Genomic DNA, 15,473 nt, shown 5'->3' with positions numbered 1-15,473 from the left:
TACTGCGAAGAGGCTCACTTCCTCACTAAGTGGAGCGACAACAGGCTGATTTCAGCCAAGAGGAGCAGGTTGTTTTAATGGAGAGAGTATGAGCGATACAAAAAAGCCTGATCACAGCCTGAAGCAACAGTGTTGCTCCAAATATGACAAGAGGAGGCTGATTTAATTTCTGACAGCTCTACATTGAGCTGCTTTTAAATATGAAGCTTTAGAGCAACAACAACTGTTGTTTTGAACTGTGTTTTATATTGTTTTCATATATTTCACTGATCGCAATTATAAAATGCCAGTGTGTGTTTTATTGAAAGCGAGGCTGGGTGTGCGTATGAAAATAGGTTACAGTGGGTTTTTTAGGTGCTGTAGCTACAAGCAAATCTCATGTTGTCTCTGTACAAAGACCTTCTTAAATGTGAGAAAACAGAGTAGACCTACTCAAGATTTGCGTTTGGGCAACACATAACAGGCGAAACAATTAATTTATTCATCGCCACGACATTAAGTTAAAGTATCTGTCCCGCTGCGAGCGCACAACTTCTTTCAGTGGTGACTGACTGTATATAAAAGTAAATAAATGACCTTCTGACGCGAGTCGGATCAACAGCTGAGCAGCGTATCCCCTCAGCTGAACATCTGTAGGCGGAGACGCTCAGAGAGAAAGAAAACAGCAGCGGATCAGCGCGATCTCTCCCTCCGCACAAATGCTCCGTTCTGATCCAGCTCGACTGGACTTTCAAAGTAAAGGTGACGTCAGCTGTAAATGAGTTGAATAGTGAAATAGCGGCGCTTTTATAACCGATTTTATGATTAAACTCTGAACAGAACCTGGTCGGGACCAGGTTATGAGCTAAGCATAAGTTACCATGGTGATCTAGCCGGGTAAAAAGAGAGCCACCTTTGTAATACGGGGAAGCCTGGCTTCTGTCTGTATTAAGTGTTTTTTGTATTTCCAGCCCAGGAACATCTTGTGCGCCGCCGACACTGTTGCTGCTGAGTCTGACTGTCGCCGTACGGTTTGTCGGTTGAGTCGAATGGCACATGACCAGAGAGAGCCAATCATAAGCGTCAGTTTTGGAAGGAGGATGTTGATATGAAAAAAACTAAAAACAAACATGAATCCAGGGGGGCGAAAAACTATTTAATAAATCCGAGCTTTGGCAGCGATTTTTCAAATGTAACTTAAGTCGTAATCATTGAAATTTCCAAAAGCAACTGTAATTTAATTACATATTTTCTCCCAGTAATGTAACGGATTACAATTACGTACATTTTGTAATTAAATTACGTAACGTCGTTACATGTAATTCGTTACTCCCCAACACTGCTCATTGCCTGTCTCAATGGGTGTGTGAATACAGTCTTGCTAAAGTCTTGTTTTGTGAAAGTTTTATGAAATTATCCCTTTTTGCATATTCACAAATAGAATGAAGGTTTCACAGATCAGAAACTGTGTTATAATGAATGTTTAGCCTCTGTAGGATAATCTAGGCCAGATTTGAGAAGTCTAGGTACAGTGGTTTTTGATCAGGACCTGGTCTAATGCGGTCTATATGCTGAGAAAACTGTGAAATCTGCCTTTATTGCATATTCACAAATAGAATGAAGGTTTCACAGATCAGAAACTGTGTTATAATGAATGTTTAGCCTCTGTAGGATAATCTAGGCCAGATTTGAGAAGTCTAGGTACAGTGGTTTTTGATCAGGACCTGGTCTAATGCGGTCTATATGCTGAGAAAACTGTGAAATCTGCCTTTATTGCATTTTTTGACAAATAGAATAAAGGTTTCACAGATCAGAAACTGTGTTATAATGAATGTTTAGCCTCTGTAGGATAATCTAATCCAGATTTGACAAGTCTAGGTACAGTGGTTTTTGACCTGGACCAGGTGTAATGTGGTCTATATGATGAGAAAACAGTGAAATCTGCCTTTATTGCATTTTCACAAATAGAATAAAGGTTTCACAGATCAGAAAGGGTGTCTGAATGAATCTTCAGGGCCTGTAGATTAATCTAGTCCAGATTTGAGAAGTCTGGGTACAGTGGTTTTTGATCTGGACCTGGTCTAATGAGGTCTGTAGGTATCAAACAAAAACAGTGAAATCTCCCCTTTGGCATTTTCACAAATAAAATAAACGTTTCACAAATACAATAGCGGGTGTCAGGCAAAGTTAATGTCTTACCTAAAATGTTTTAAATGTTTTTACATCAAGAAGTGTCACAAAAAACAGACAATCTGTGTACAAACAGTCGCACTGCACGTTACGTTAATTTCCCCTTAACTTTCCCCTTAAGTGCCGAATCGGAAGCTGGCGAATCGGAGGCTAACTTGGCCCGATGTGCGTTTTGGACTCAGAAACGAGTCCGTGAGGCGGAGCCGGGCCAGATCCTACTCTATCATATTGCGGTTGGGGCCCTGTTCTGTTACAGCGTCCAATGGCTATCTAGGCATCAGATGTTTCTCTGTTGTCAGGTATGTTTACATTTTGTGTACAAAGTATCGTTTTGTTTAGCCTCGGCATGTTTACATATATAAACGTGTATGTGTGTGTATTTTCTTTTATCTGTTTAAAATAGCTTCATGGTTGTTAGGAATAGCTATGATTAATGGATTATTTGTTATATATATATTTGACTAGTCTCTACTGACCCGAACCGAACAAGAGGGTTACACCTACCCTAACTGACAAAAATGCCGAAAATAAGGCAAAAGGTGAATCCGGTGGTGATTTAAGAAGAATCGTATCACATCTGGCACTGATCCGGTAAGCGGAGTCGTTTTACGGACGTGTTCCGCATCTGTAACGCCATGATCAGGCGGCGCTGGAACGAGTCCGTGAGGCGGAGCCGGGCCAGATCCTGCTCTATCATATTGCGGTTGCGGCCCTGTTCTGTTACAGCGTCCAATGGCTATCTGGGATTGGCTTCAGCTTAATTAGGATGTATGCAGCTGGGAACGTTGGCTTTCATTCAGTAACCATTTGAACGCAGTGCGGAATGAAAGAAATACTCGATGGTAACAGGTTTCACAAGTTGTTAGGTGCGAATATCAGGAGGAGTCGAAGTTGCAGGTAAAAAATATATATACTTTATTTCCTATACTTTAACAATTCCTAAATCAGGGGAAAGGGTAGGGGAGAAGACTTCCGTGTGGCGAGAGTGGCTTTCTCTCAGTGGCGTCTGCCAGGTGACGCACAGCGCAGACGCGCTCAGCTGCGGCCTCTCCGCGGCTCCTCTGCGGCGCTGTCCATGGTGCTGAAGGTGACAGGTTTATGTGACACTCAAACTGCAACACAAGTTAACCTGGACGCTGTGCTCTCAGCCCCACAGCTAACAGCGGTCTCCACGCTGCTCTCGAGCCGCTCGGTGTAAACAAATGCCTCACACTGTTCCACCCACCAGCTGTGTGTAAGTACAGACATTCACGACAAAGATATAAGACAGACAACATGCACTTTTGGACGATTTATTGACAGTTGCGGTTTTTTTTTTCGGACAGGCATCGTCAAAGTCACAGGTCTAGACTGTCACTGTGTGCTCTGTAGCGCTCGTCTAACAGTGGTTTGCAAGTCGCAGACTCCGGCATCTCCGTGTGGAATAGTAGTGTTCAAGCCACGTCAAAGCGAATATACATGACTTGGATCGATGAGCAGGGCGATCGGTATGTTTTTCCTGGTTAGCGGACATGGCCGAGGACCCCTCTCCAGACGGGATTGTCAAACCACACCTCCAGCACATCTGGGACCATCGCCAGTTAAAATAAACGCAAGTGAAACTGACCCGCCTTCCTTGCATTGGTGAGGGTTAGTCGTGTGGAAAATGCTGCTGCGCTATTTTATTGTTTTCTTCAGAAATGGAATATTTTACGTCGTAACGTTAATGCATAATGGTTACTTATACCGCTAACACTGCTACGTTATCCAGCTGTTGTGTGCTGTTTTGACCATCAACATACGTTATGTAGATGTTTTCGTCTAACTTTCTTGACGCCATTGTAACGCAGCAGACCGCCCCGTGTACCGTTTCCCTACCGTTCCGGACACCGTAGCATCCATTAAGTAATGTAAACTCTGGTATTTTGTCTGTTTAGGAACAGAGGTGCAGAGAAGGAACAAAAGGCAATTAATGTGTATTACTGTTGTGACGTTCACGAACGATCCGATTCTATTGAACGTCTCGTTAACATGAACGATGGGAACCGAGTTGCAGCTGGGAACCGTTTTTTTCTTTTTCTTTTTTTTATATCACTAGGCGCGTTCAAGTTGAACTCCTGCTGCCTGACTGCATCAGCGAGATCGGCTGCCATGAAGTCAGACACTCTCTCTTCCCATAGACGTGACGTGACTTGGCTGAGCTTGCGGTGTTTGCCTTCCTCGTCTGGGAAGAAGTGGAGGAAATTGAAATTCCATTAATGTTTGAGGAAAATCAACAAAGACGGCGATTAGTTTTCTTACCTGATGCTATGGGAACTTTGCTTGCCTTTTTCTCATATTAGTCCCCTTCGGAAATTATTCAATCAGAGATGTTCAAAATAGTAGTCAACCAAAACATGTAGGCTGAGGGAATAGAGCAGTGGAACTGCTGCCGTGTTGCATGCAGACGACCGGGGATAGTGGCGGACTGGCCATCGGGAGCACCGGGACGCTTCCCGGTGGCCTGATGGTCATCCTGGCCTTACTTGAACAGTCACCGGACTGAGTGGACTGACTGGAGTTACCGGACGCCCGGGCCAATCAAATCAATCCATCTGGTTACGTAATGACGCCGCTGGGCGACCTGTCGGCGTCACACAACAATCAATTAGCTCCGCTGTCTTCACTCTAGTAGTCGAGAGAAATGGAGGGACAGAATAAAAGGAAAGGTGGAGCAGAGAGAGAGAGGGACAGAAAACGGAAAGCCCTTGCCACAGATGCAGCGAAATGTTGCAAAATAAGTGACATGTTCACCAGGAGGGAAGGTCAGTCAAAAACGCTATAGCATTCATTGCGTTTATCGTTCAATCACGGTCACCACCGCAGACTGTGTGTCTCAGGGTGGGTTAATTCCATCACCTCTTAAGCAACAATAGTGGAAGTCACATGCGCCGCCCCAGCCCCCTCCACACACACACACACAGGCACACGGCCCGACAATCAATCCAGAATACCTAGAGATGAATGAAAAATATGATTTTGTTGCATAATGTTTGAGCCACTACAGGATAGTTTATACATGCTGAAATAATACATCTTAATTAAATACAGCTAGCTTTTTTGTCTACTCTTAATCTATTAGGCTGCAGCTTTGTGGCAGTTTTCTTTATTGTAATTCTGCACCATAAATGAAAGTTTGACGATCATTATAATATATACAAGCTCTATATAGTATGACTATAAACTTTATAGGCTGTGTTCACAGACACCTGTCTTTCTGGGTTGTGTGTGCAATCATTAATAATATAAAATCAATCAATGAAGTGTGTGTGTGTATGTGTGTGTGTGTGTGTGTCTGTGGTGACCATTGAGCCAAATAATTACACATTGCTCAAATGTAAACAGCAGTAAAATAAACTTAAAACATGGCCTGCTCTTAAGTTTTTCCTTGCAAAGGTGGAGAAGGAAGCAGCAGCAGCACTGGTACCACAGGTGCTCCTGCAGAACTGGAGAGCGTCGATACACAGTCAGAAACAGAGCAGGACCTCCCAGGTACCAATTAAGAGCACACAGAGTATGCTTTTAGATTAATAGGTGATTTATTAATGAAACTATCAGTAGGAGTGTAATCAGGAGGTATACAATTGATGATTGCATAATATGTAATTCAAGTTTATGATCAGGCTATACTTGCAATGTCAATCTCATTCTGCAGAGCAACCAGAAGTAGAAGTTGAGGAAGAGAGAGAGAGAGAGAGAGAGAGAGGTTCAGAGTCCAGCACAGGGGAAAATTCTTTTAACTATCAAATAGGGTTAGAATACACAACTAGAGGTATGGTGGTCTGCATGAGAAGGGTGGCCTGGAATGGCATCAAATTCCCGGCCTGAATTATTGTCCCAGTCCGCCACTGACCGGGGATCAAGACCCGTGTCAAGCCTGTCTTTTTGCAGAGGATGTATTCATCTGATTAGTTTTACATATATGTAGACAGTTCATATTTAGAGACAACAGAATGTGACAGCTTTCACAATAACAACTTCAAATTTGGATATTTTGTAATTGCTTCACTTCAAAACGGTCACATAGTGGCACATCAAGAGTAGATGAATAGCCTAAATGTTGTCTTACTGTAAATGATCATGTTCTGTTTTCCTTGTAATGTCACCATTAAATACATTTGAACTTTGTCTATCTGGTACATTATAGTAAGTCTTGCCCAATAACAATACAATACAATTACGTTACAACAGTTTTTGATTATTATGATGACAACTGTGCTTAGATACATGATTATATCACAGCTGAGGGGAATTTGCTGACTACATTTAACAAATAAGCATAACTATAGACACATAAGATGATGCATTTTCTTATAGCAACATTATTCACAATGAATGAAATACATTTCACTGAATGAATGAAATACAATAATCAGAACAAATGACTGAATCAGATGCCTTGTCCCGCTGCGCCATCTCATCACACGCAAAATAGCTCAGGATAATTCTTTGTATTGTTATTATGACGGGAACAGAAAGGGTTAATAAGAGTGGATAGTACAGATAACACTGGACACAGCAGTTAACCACTTCTCCATCATCACCCTAAGCTGACAGAACTGAGCAATTTATTGATGACATCTTTCAGGGTTGTTTAGTTAGATTAAGGATTTTATAGGTTTATTTATGTTGACTATCCCATAGGTGCGGCCACACGGCTGCTACTGATCTGAAAGTATTTGATATTTGAGTAGAAAAGAGGCACAGGCGCTTATTTTTTTATTTTTTTTATTTTTCTTTCAAAAACTTTATTGAAAGTTGCCAGCACATACAAATGCATATCAACAAGACAATTATGCTGGTGTAATCATGAGAACACAGAAATAGAACAAATTGTTTACATTCAAAGGTAAACAATGGGACATGAAAGGTGACGAAAAAGAGAAAGGGAAGAGAGAGAGAGAGAGAGGGAGAAATAATAATAACAAAAAGAGTGTGAGAGTATGGCAATCAGTTTACGTAAACACTTTATAAGTACATAATACATTAAGAGTTTTGATGGCTTTTTTGTTCTTTGAGGGGGAAATCGTTGAGATATATTGTTCCATTTCTTTTAAAAACACAGAGAAATTTGTTTTTTTGTTTGTGAATTTACACTTGTAAATGTGAAACTTAGCTAGCAGTAGAATTAGATTAACAAGAAAGAAAGCATTCTCATCTTTGCTACTGTGATCACAAGCACCAAATAAAACATTTTTATAGTAGTCTGGGAAAATACAAGCAACTATAAATGTATTAATTTCATTCCACAGTTCATGAGTAAATTCACAGTACCAAAATAAATGAGAGCATGTTTCAGGAAGAGATTCGCAGAAGGAGCATTTTACATCAATGTCATTCTTCAATTTTTGTAAGAAGTGTTTGACTGGTTGGAATCTGTGGATCAGCTTAAATGAAACTTCCTTTACCTTATTAGTTAGAAGAAACTTCTGTGGCAATGACCAGACTTTTTTCCAATTGATATTACTAACAAAATTGCTCCAGTAAAATGTTGCTGTAGGAACAGAAACCAAATCCCCCTGAAACAAGGCTCTCACTTTCGAATTCATACCTCTATTGAGAGAAAAGCAGAGTTTACCTAATGAAGTTTCTAATGGATCAGAAGGTGACAATGACAGGGGTGGAGAGTGGTCAGCATTCTTAAATAATATACATAAACCAGATGGTATTGCATCAAAAACTATAGAAAATTCTTTTGGAGTTATAGGTATATTATATCGGGCGAGAAATTTAGAGTAATTGTACAGAAGTCCCCTACTATTAAATAACTGACTCACCAAAAGGATACCATTGTTAAACCATTTATCATAAAATAGTGACTTATTCTTGTATAAGATATTACAATTATTCCAAATATAGCATATATGTGGGGAAAAATTGTGCTTGTAAATCAGTGCCCATGCTAAAAGTACCTGCTGATGGAAGTTGGAGAGTTTAAGTGGGATTTTCTGAATATTGTAATTACAGAGCAGAATGAATTTTAGGCCACCTAGGTGGGAAAAGACATGGTGAGAGATAAAGTTCCAAATAGAGGTCGGATTTTTTAGATATTGTTTAATCCAGTTTATTTTAAATGTACTGTTGAGAGAACAGAAGTCTATAAAGTTTAGTCCACCTTTGCCATATTCATTTAAAACGACAGATTTTCGCATGTAGTGTGTTTTGTTTTTCCATAAGAAGTTGCTAAGCATTCTATCAACAGATTTACATATGGAATTATTCACAGACAATGACTGAGCAGCATAGTCGCGAAGTTCCTTCTGCCTTAGTGAGCAGAACTCTGCCCTTCAGAGACAGGTCTCTTTGTAGCCAGTGGTTGAGGACTTTTGGGGTTTTTTCAATAATTGGAGTCAAATTTGAAGTACTTCTCAGCTTCCTATCTTTAACAATCTGAACACCAAGATATGTGACAGAATCTCTCACTGGAATGTGAAAAATTGAGGACACTGTACAATTATTTACTGGTAACAGTTCACATTTGTTAAGATTAAGATAGAGCCCAGATGCTTTAGAGAAGGACTGAATAGTTGTGACTGCGACTGACACTTGAGAGGCATCCTTAAGAAGTAAAACTGTATCATCTGCCAGCTGGCTGATAATTATTTCCGTACTGGCAATAGTAATACCTTTTAAAGGGCTGGCTTTGACCTGTAGATTAAGAAGTTGTACAGATAGAAGAAAGAGGTATACAGACAGAGGACACCCTTGACGAATGCCGCGATTTAAAGGAAAACTTTGAGAGGTGACGTGACTTAATTTAAAAGAGCTATTTCCATTTGTATATAATGTTTTAACTGCTTTACAGAAGAAATTGCCAAAACCAAATTTGCTTAGAGTTACCATCATAAAGTCATGCTCTAAGGAATCAAACGCTTTATAAAAGTCTAAGAAAAGAATATAGCTGTCATCTTGAATGAGATCCGAGTAATCTAATATATCTAAAACTAACCTTACATTATTAGAGATATGTCTGTTTTGCATAAAACCTGATTGTCATTCATCTATTACAGTATCTAGTACAGATTTGAGCCTGTTAGCTAGTACAAGTGCAAACATTTTGTAATCGTTATTTAGTAAGGATATTGGGCGCCAATTATCTAATATGAGGTGATCTTTCTTAGGTTTAGGAATGAGGGTGATACAACCTTGACATAATGTAGGGGGGAGTGAACCTCTGTCTGTACTTTCTGTATACTTCTTTTAGAAATGGGGCTAAACTTTCACAGAACTGCTTATAGAATTCGGCAGTAAAGCCATCTATTTCAGGTGATTTATTGATCTTTAAATAATTAATAGCGTCGATGATTTCATTCAATACAATAGGGCGATCGCAAAAAATACTATCTGCTTCACTCAGCTGATTAATATCAGGAATAGAGTCAAAAAAGTCAGAGCTAGATTAATGGCAGTACTTGGAGGTATAAAGATTACTGTAAAATTCAGCACAATAATTAGCTATTCTCTTTTGATCTTCAGTAATTAACCCATCCAATTTCAGTTGTTGAATAGTACTGTTTTTAGCCTGTTGTTTTTCTAATCTGAAAAAGTAGGCAGAGTTCTGCTCACCTTCTTCAAGCCATCTTCTACGCGATCTAACAAACGCTCCTTCAGCTTTTCGCTTGTAAATCTCATCCAACCTATGCTGTTGCTCAGTAAGCTCAATCTTTTCTGACTCACTGAGAGCCTCTAGTGGTTTGGATGATAAAGAAGTAATCGTAAGTATTGTGTCATTTTCTTCTGCTCTTCTTATTTTTGCCAAGTCACCACTGTATTTTCTCAGATACTTAGCAATCTCATATTTCATTAATTCCCAATTATTGCTATATACTTTTTCAGTCAGAGCTTTATTCCAATACTGTCTGATCAATCTTTCAATTTCAGTAGTTACATCTTTATATTTAAGAATGGTGCTATTAAGTTTCCAGTATGAGGATTTAGCAGAGGAGGGAGAAGACAAAAAAGGAATATTTATACTGATTAGTTTTATGATCAGATAATGGCGAATGGTAGAATGCCTGTTAAGACATTTTTCAAATCTTTAGAGACCAATAGTCTCTAAAGATCCAATAATCAAGAGCCAATAATCAATACGTGACAAGCTAGACATTGACTTGTTGTGCCATGTATAGAATTTCTGTGATACATGTGTATCTCTCCAAACATCAGTTAAAATAAATCTATCAATAAACCTCTTCAAATGAGAACTGGAGGAGTTGGCTTTCCTCGGTGGCCACCTGTCCATTTGATTATCCAGTGTAATATTGAAATCTCCACCAAGTAGTATTGAAGAATTTGGAAATTTTGAGAGCCAGTGGAGCAGTTTGTTTTCTAATGTATCAATATAAGTGATATTTTCTGCTTGTGAATTGAATCCATACACATTAACTAAAATGTCATTTAAATTTGCAATCTCTAGAACAAGGAATATAAAATGACCATCTTTGTCACAGTCTGAAAGTAGAAAGCGAATTTACGGTCCTTAAAAGTGTACTTACAAACCAGGAGATGAGAGGGGCAAACCCTTTTTTTTTCTTTAAACGGTCGTGAACCTATAGTGCGGTTTCAAGTAAAGTAATAGCCTGAGGAGACAGTAAAATATACTCCCTGTAGCAAATATCCTCTCACAAAAAATAAACCAAGGCACTTTGTCAAAATAGTTGAGATCCATTTACTCCTGTCTAATGTAAATACCAGTATGTACACACACACGGAGACAGTGTCAAGAAAGTTGAGAGTCATACACTCCTGTCAGCCACAAATACAAGAAAGGGACATTATACTTTGTCCTGAAATGATTCTGCAATATATCAAAACTTTGCTTGCTGCATTGTGTTTGCCATAAATTAATTGGAAAGTGTTAAACCATTACATTAAAGGTGTGTTGAAATAGGAAGTGAAGAGGAAAGGGCAACACGGGGTGTCTGTGAAAAAGAGGAAGTGTTACACTCAAGGCTCTGTCTGTCATTCTGTCTCTGATGGTCATTTTTGACTTAGTATTAACTTTGCAAAGTTAAAGGAGGTGTAAGGTGTAACCATGATGTATTGAAGTTTAGAGATCTAATGAAAATCAGTAAAGAAACAGTGTTGAGCTGAGGTCATGAGAAAGTGTTAAAGAACTGGTCAGGTCAACGTGAGGCCAAAAGGATGTGTCGAAATCTGATCACGCTTTGGGCACGGGCACAGACCGTGACCGAGGCATGTTGGATCATTATGAAATCGTCAGCAGTCATCAAGGGACTATTAGTCATTGAACGGAGAGATGGTGGGAAAATGTCCTAATAAGGACATAAATCCGTGCCACTGTCCAAAGCAAGAGAGAAGCGTTATGAAATCTTAATCAAGGGGTTATCAACCAGTGAATGGAGAGATGCTGAAAACATGTCCTAATAAGGACACAAAACCAAGCCAGTGTCCGAAGCAAGAGTGTATATAACCTGAGGAGCACGGACTAAAGTTTGTTCTTCCAATCGCTCAAGCCTTGAAGAAACACCTGAGACGGAGAATGTGAGCAGCCTAAACATCGCAGAAAGGACTTCAAGAAATCTTCAGCAGAAACAGACCAAGGAATTAAGAGCACAACGGATTAACCATTTTTGCCAACATGCTGTGGATTACAATTTGGATATTGGAGTACTTTTGTTCACGCTGCTGGCGTGAAGTTTGGACTTTGAGGAAGTTACGAGACCTCCGGCTGGGTTGGTGATTTGCCTCAAGGACTTGGACTTTCAGCAGGAAGGGAAAGGCAAGCCATGGAAAGACCTGACCCTCTCCATCTCACCTAAATTTAAGTATTTCTAACCAGGCCTCAGCTCTTTTAGGTTAATTTGTTATTTGAAGTATTGTAATTTATCAATAAGGATTTTTGATAATGATTGATAGTAATTGAAACAAGTATTGCGCTGTATGCTTTGCCCTTGCTAAAATCTATGCAATAAAACCTACATAATATAGTTAAAGTTAAAGTTGTGGACATTGATTTTATGTCTCTTTGAGTGGAAGTAAAAGTCAGGTGTTAAGTGTGCATAATATCTTAAAGGTTCTTAAAGGTTACTCTAGCCTACCAAATTGAAACAGGCCCTTAGGGTTTACCAAAAGCCCTTAAAATCAAACCTAGCACCATACCAAGAGCCCAGATCATTTAGAGGAGAGCTGCCGTTAACGGGCGTGGCTGGTGGCTGTATCTGACTCAAGGGCTATTCATGTCAGGTGCCGTACCAGAGGAAGCAGGGTAGACGTTCGGATTCAGGCAGTTAGAAGCTAGGCGAGTCTCCTCGTCACCAGCTTAAACATCCCTATTTAAAATTCCCACTTTTTAGTAACCTTTTATAGGTTATAGGGATCTAACCCTTTATAACGGAGAGCTGGTCGAGTACCTCCTGGACAGGGGTAAAGCTCGGGATCTTACAACTTTTTTCTTCTTTTAAACAGAGGTAGGTGCATTTTTAGGTAGGTAAACAACTAAAAACAGCTGCATTAAACTGTACTTAGAAACGACTTTTATAAAGCACATGTATATCTTCAAAATGATAATACAGTAAAAAAAAAAAATAGCAGCTTTTAACTTGAAGGTACCTCACTCCTTACTAGTATTGCCTCGCCATTGAAATTAAATGCCAACTGTAAAAAAAAAAACAATCCACTGGCATATTCCAGAATAGAGAAGAAATGAAAGGTCCTATTGCAAACCTTACTGATAACACCTCATTGGCTCACCAGCCATATTTCTATGGTGGGAAAATTTCAGCTCCATTTACAAAGGCACGGCCATCAACGAAGAAAGCCAGCTTGTTTTCTTTACGTGCCTTTTCCACAACACGCCACAGCTGGTTCCTCTTGTGTCTGTCCTCTGCCGACAAGTCCTCTGCCAGCTTCAGGTTGTTGCTTTTCAGGAAGGATGATTTTTTCGCTGCACGCCAGATGGCATCTCGATAAATTCGGGAGGTGAACTGCATTATGATGGCTCTGGGTTGGTTGTTGGTCAGCTTCCTGGGCCCAAGGCGATGTACTGTATCAACGACGTCTGGTAGTTTATCTTTGGCCTCTGGAAGGAGAGCCTGGCACACCTGGATGACTTCTTTGCGCACGTCCTGCTTTTCCTTCTCCTCCAAGCTGTAGAGTTTCAGGTTCCAGCGGCGGGTGTAGCTCTCCAGATGAGCTAAGCGTTTCTCTCGTGTGTCACGTCTCGCTTCGTGTTCTTTAACCTTTGACTCGATGTGATCAACTCTGTGCTTCATGGTCTTTATATCAGCACAGATAAACTCAAATGCTTCCGTGAGACCTGTAATCTGTGTAGCGTTTTCTTTGACCGCTTCTTTGACTTCTGCAATCACACTTGATTCACACACACGTCGAAGTAGTCATGCATGCTGTCAATGAGTGTATTCTTGGCTCCAGTTAGTCCGTCAGTAGCGAGGGGCGTGGGCGTAGCAGGTTTGCTAACAGAGTTAGTGGGACTCGCTAGCATCTTTAAAACATCGCTTTTTCTTTTGTTGTAGGTTTTCATTTTGGGTTTTGATATTTTCCAGAAGTAGCCGGGTAAAGATACTGTCGTTATCAGTTAAGGTAGTTTGTCTGTATGCACCGTACACTTTAAAAAAAAACAGTTAGGTTTGCGGAGCTCATCCAAACGCATGTGATCAGAGCGCCATCTTGTCGCGCTCCGGCACAAGCGCTTATGGACATGGAAATTCATCGAAACACACGTCATATACGTCAGCGTAGATGAGCGCCAATTAGGGCAAAGTCCTGACGTCATGAAGGTGGGTCTAGGATCGCGCAGTACCTGGAGAGCAACTGTGCAACTGCTCTGCAGCCGCCTTGCTCCCGCGATAACTTAAGGTCATGTGACATCGGATGCGGAGCAGAAACCACTCCCATCCAGGTCATCTGGACACATTTTAACCAGCATGCATCACGATTTAGGCAGCACTGCGCAGCACTGCGTGATCTTGAACTCGCCTATTGTGTGCTCCTCCTTTGGTCCTCCCCTGAGTGGGACAGAGAAGTTACATGGGGAGGAGCGCAGCCCAGCTGCACAGCGCTTATTAGATATGCAAATGTGGCATGACGCCACCTGAGTTGTGCACGCTGCCTTTGCGTAAAAAAAATAAATAAAAAATAAACAGAAACACGTGACTGCCCTGCCACGGAGAGTCCATTGCAGAGTTTATATTTGTAGTAATAGTGGGCTTTATGTTCATATTTTTCTCTTATTCTTTCTAGTTTTATCTATTTTTCTAATACTTGAAATATTTTTTGTAATTGAAGTACCATGTTGCAAGTTGTTTTCTAAGTTTTTCGAACAAAAATGATAACTGTATAGAATTTGACTGATGCTCAGGTATAGGCTGCTATTCACCCAAGGACAGTTCAGGAGTCCTCCTCAGGGTTTAACTTTTTTTTTACAAAGCAGCAAAATGCACCCCAGGACAGTCCAGCAGTATAAGCAGATTTTATATTAATAGTAATAGTGGGCTGTATGTAAATATTTTCCTCTTATTTGTTGTAGTTTTATCTATTTTTCTAATACTTGAAGTATTTTTTTGCAAAATGTTTTTTTGTTTTTCTATCAAAATATTCTTGTGTGAAATGTTTAATCTTATAATAAGCCTTTATTAAAGTTGTGTAAAATTGTGTGGAAATGTTTGCACTAAAAGCTGTTTTGCACAGAAATTCATTGTAGCCTGCTTTGTTTTTTAATGTTTATTTGTAGGTGTTAAGGTCACAGTGTTGCATGAATAACAAGAAAAATAATGTACTGTGTCGGACACAGAAGCGGATCGGGTCGGACGCCTGGAGAGGCAGGTCGGGTTTTACGATTGCCATTCTCAAGGCGTCACTTATCATCAGTCATTATTAGCTACACAAATAATAAGCATTTATATTTCATATGAGCTCATTCATGCGTGCTTGCTCCGTCCCTGAACTCCCATTCCCCACGCTGGCTTAAAAAAATTGCGTTGGTCCAATTTTCCTTCGGGCGTCGGTATCAATTTATAGCGGGTCGGCTCGGTTACGGAATGTAATTTGTGCTACTGTCGGAAAACAGGTCGGATGTGGTGACCCGTGCAGGACTCTGCTCTAAGTGACCATTTTAATCCTCTAGCTAATTATCAAGCTAAATATCCAACATGCTAGTTAACGTCAAAGACTGCGGTGGAAGATGACAGTAAAATATTTCCTTTCTCTAACACTGGATTTATTTATGCCTGAATTTTTAAGGTGTGGCAGCACATGTAATTGACTGTGCGCCACAAATGTAATAATACCATGAATAATGGTCGTTG

General features: G+C 40.1%; 1 protein-coding gene across 2 annotated transcripts in view; it reads left to right on the top strand.

Annotated features, from left to right (window-relative positions):
* The first annotated feature begins 2,343 nt into the window (after nucleotides 1–2,343).
* Nucleotides 2,344–15,473, top strand: part of LOC115580535 (hydroperoxide isomerase ALOXE3-like) — a 32,809-nt gene continuing 19,679 nt past the window's right edge. Inside the window, exon 1 of one of the 2 annotated variants that reach the window (XM_030415026.1) lies at nucleotides 2,344–2,468. In XM_030415026.1, the coding sequence (XP_030270886.1) occupies nucleotides 2,451–2,468 (18 nt within the window). In that variant the 5' untranslated portion in view covers nucleotides 2,344–2,450. The remainder of the gene's footprint in view (nucleotides 2,469–15,473) is intronic. The other variant, XM_030415036.1, reaches the window with a different exon arrangement.

The sequence above is a fragment of the Sparus aurata genome, chromosome 1 (assembly GCF_900880675.1).
Source record: "Sparus aurata chromosome 1, fSpaAur1.1, whole genome shotgun sequence".
NCBI lineage: Eukaryota > Metazoa > Chordata > Actinopteri > Spariformes > Sparidae > Sparus > Sparus aurata.
This window is presented reverse-complemented; position numbering and strand designations above follow the sequence as displayed.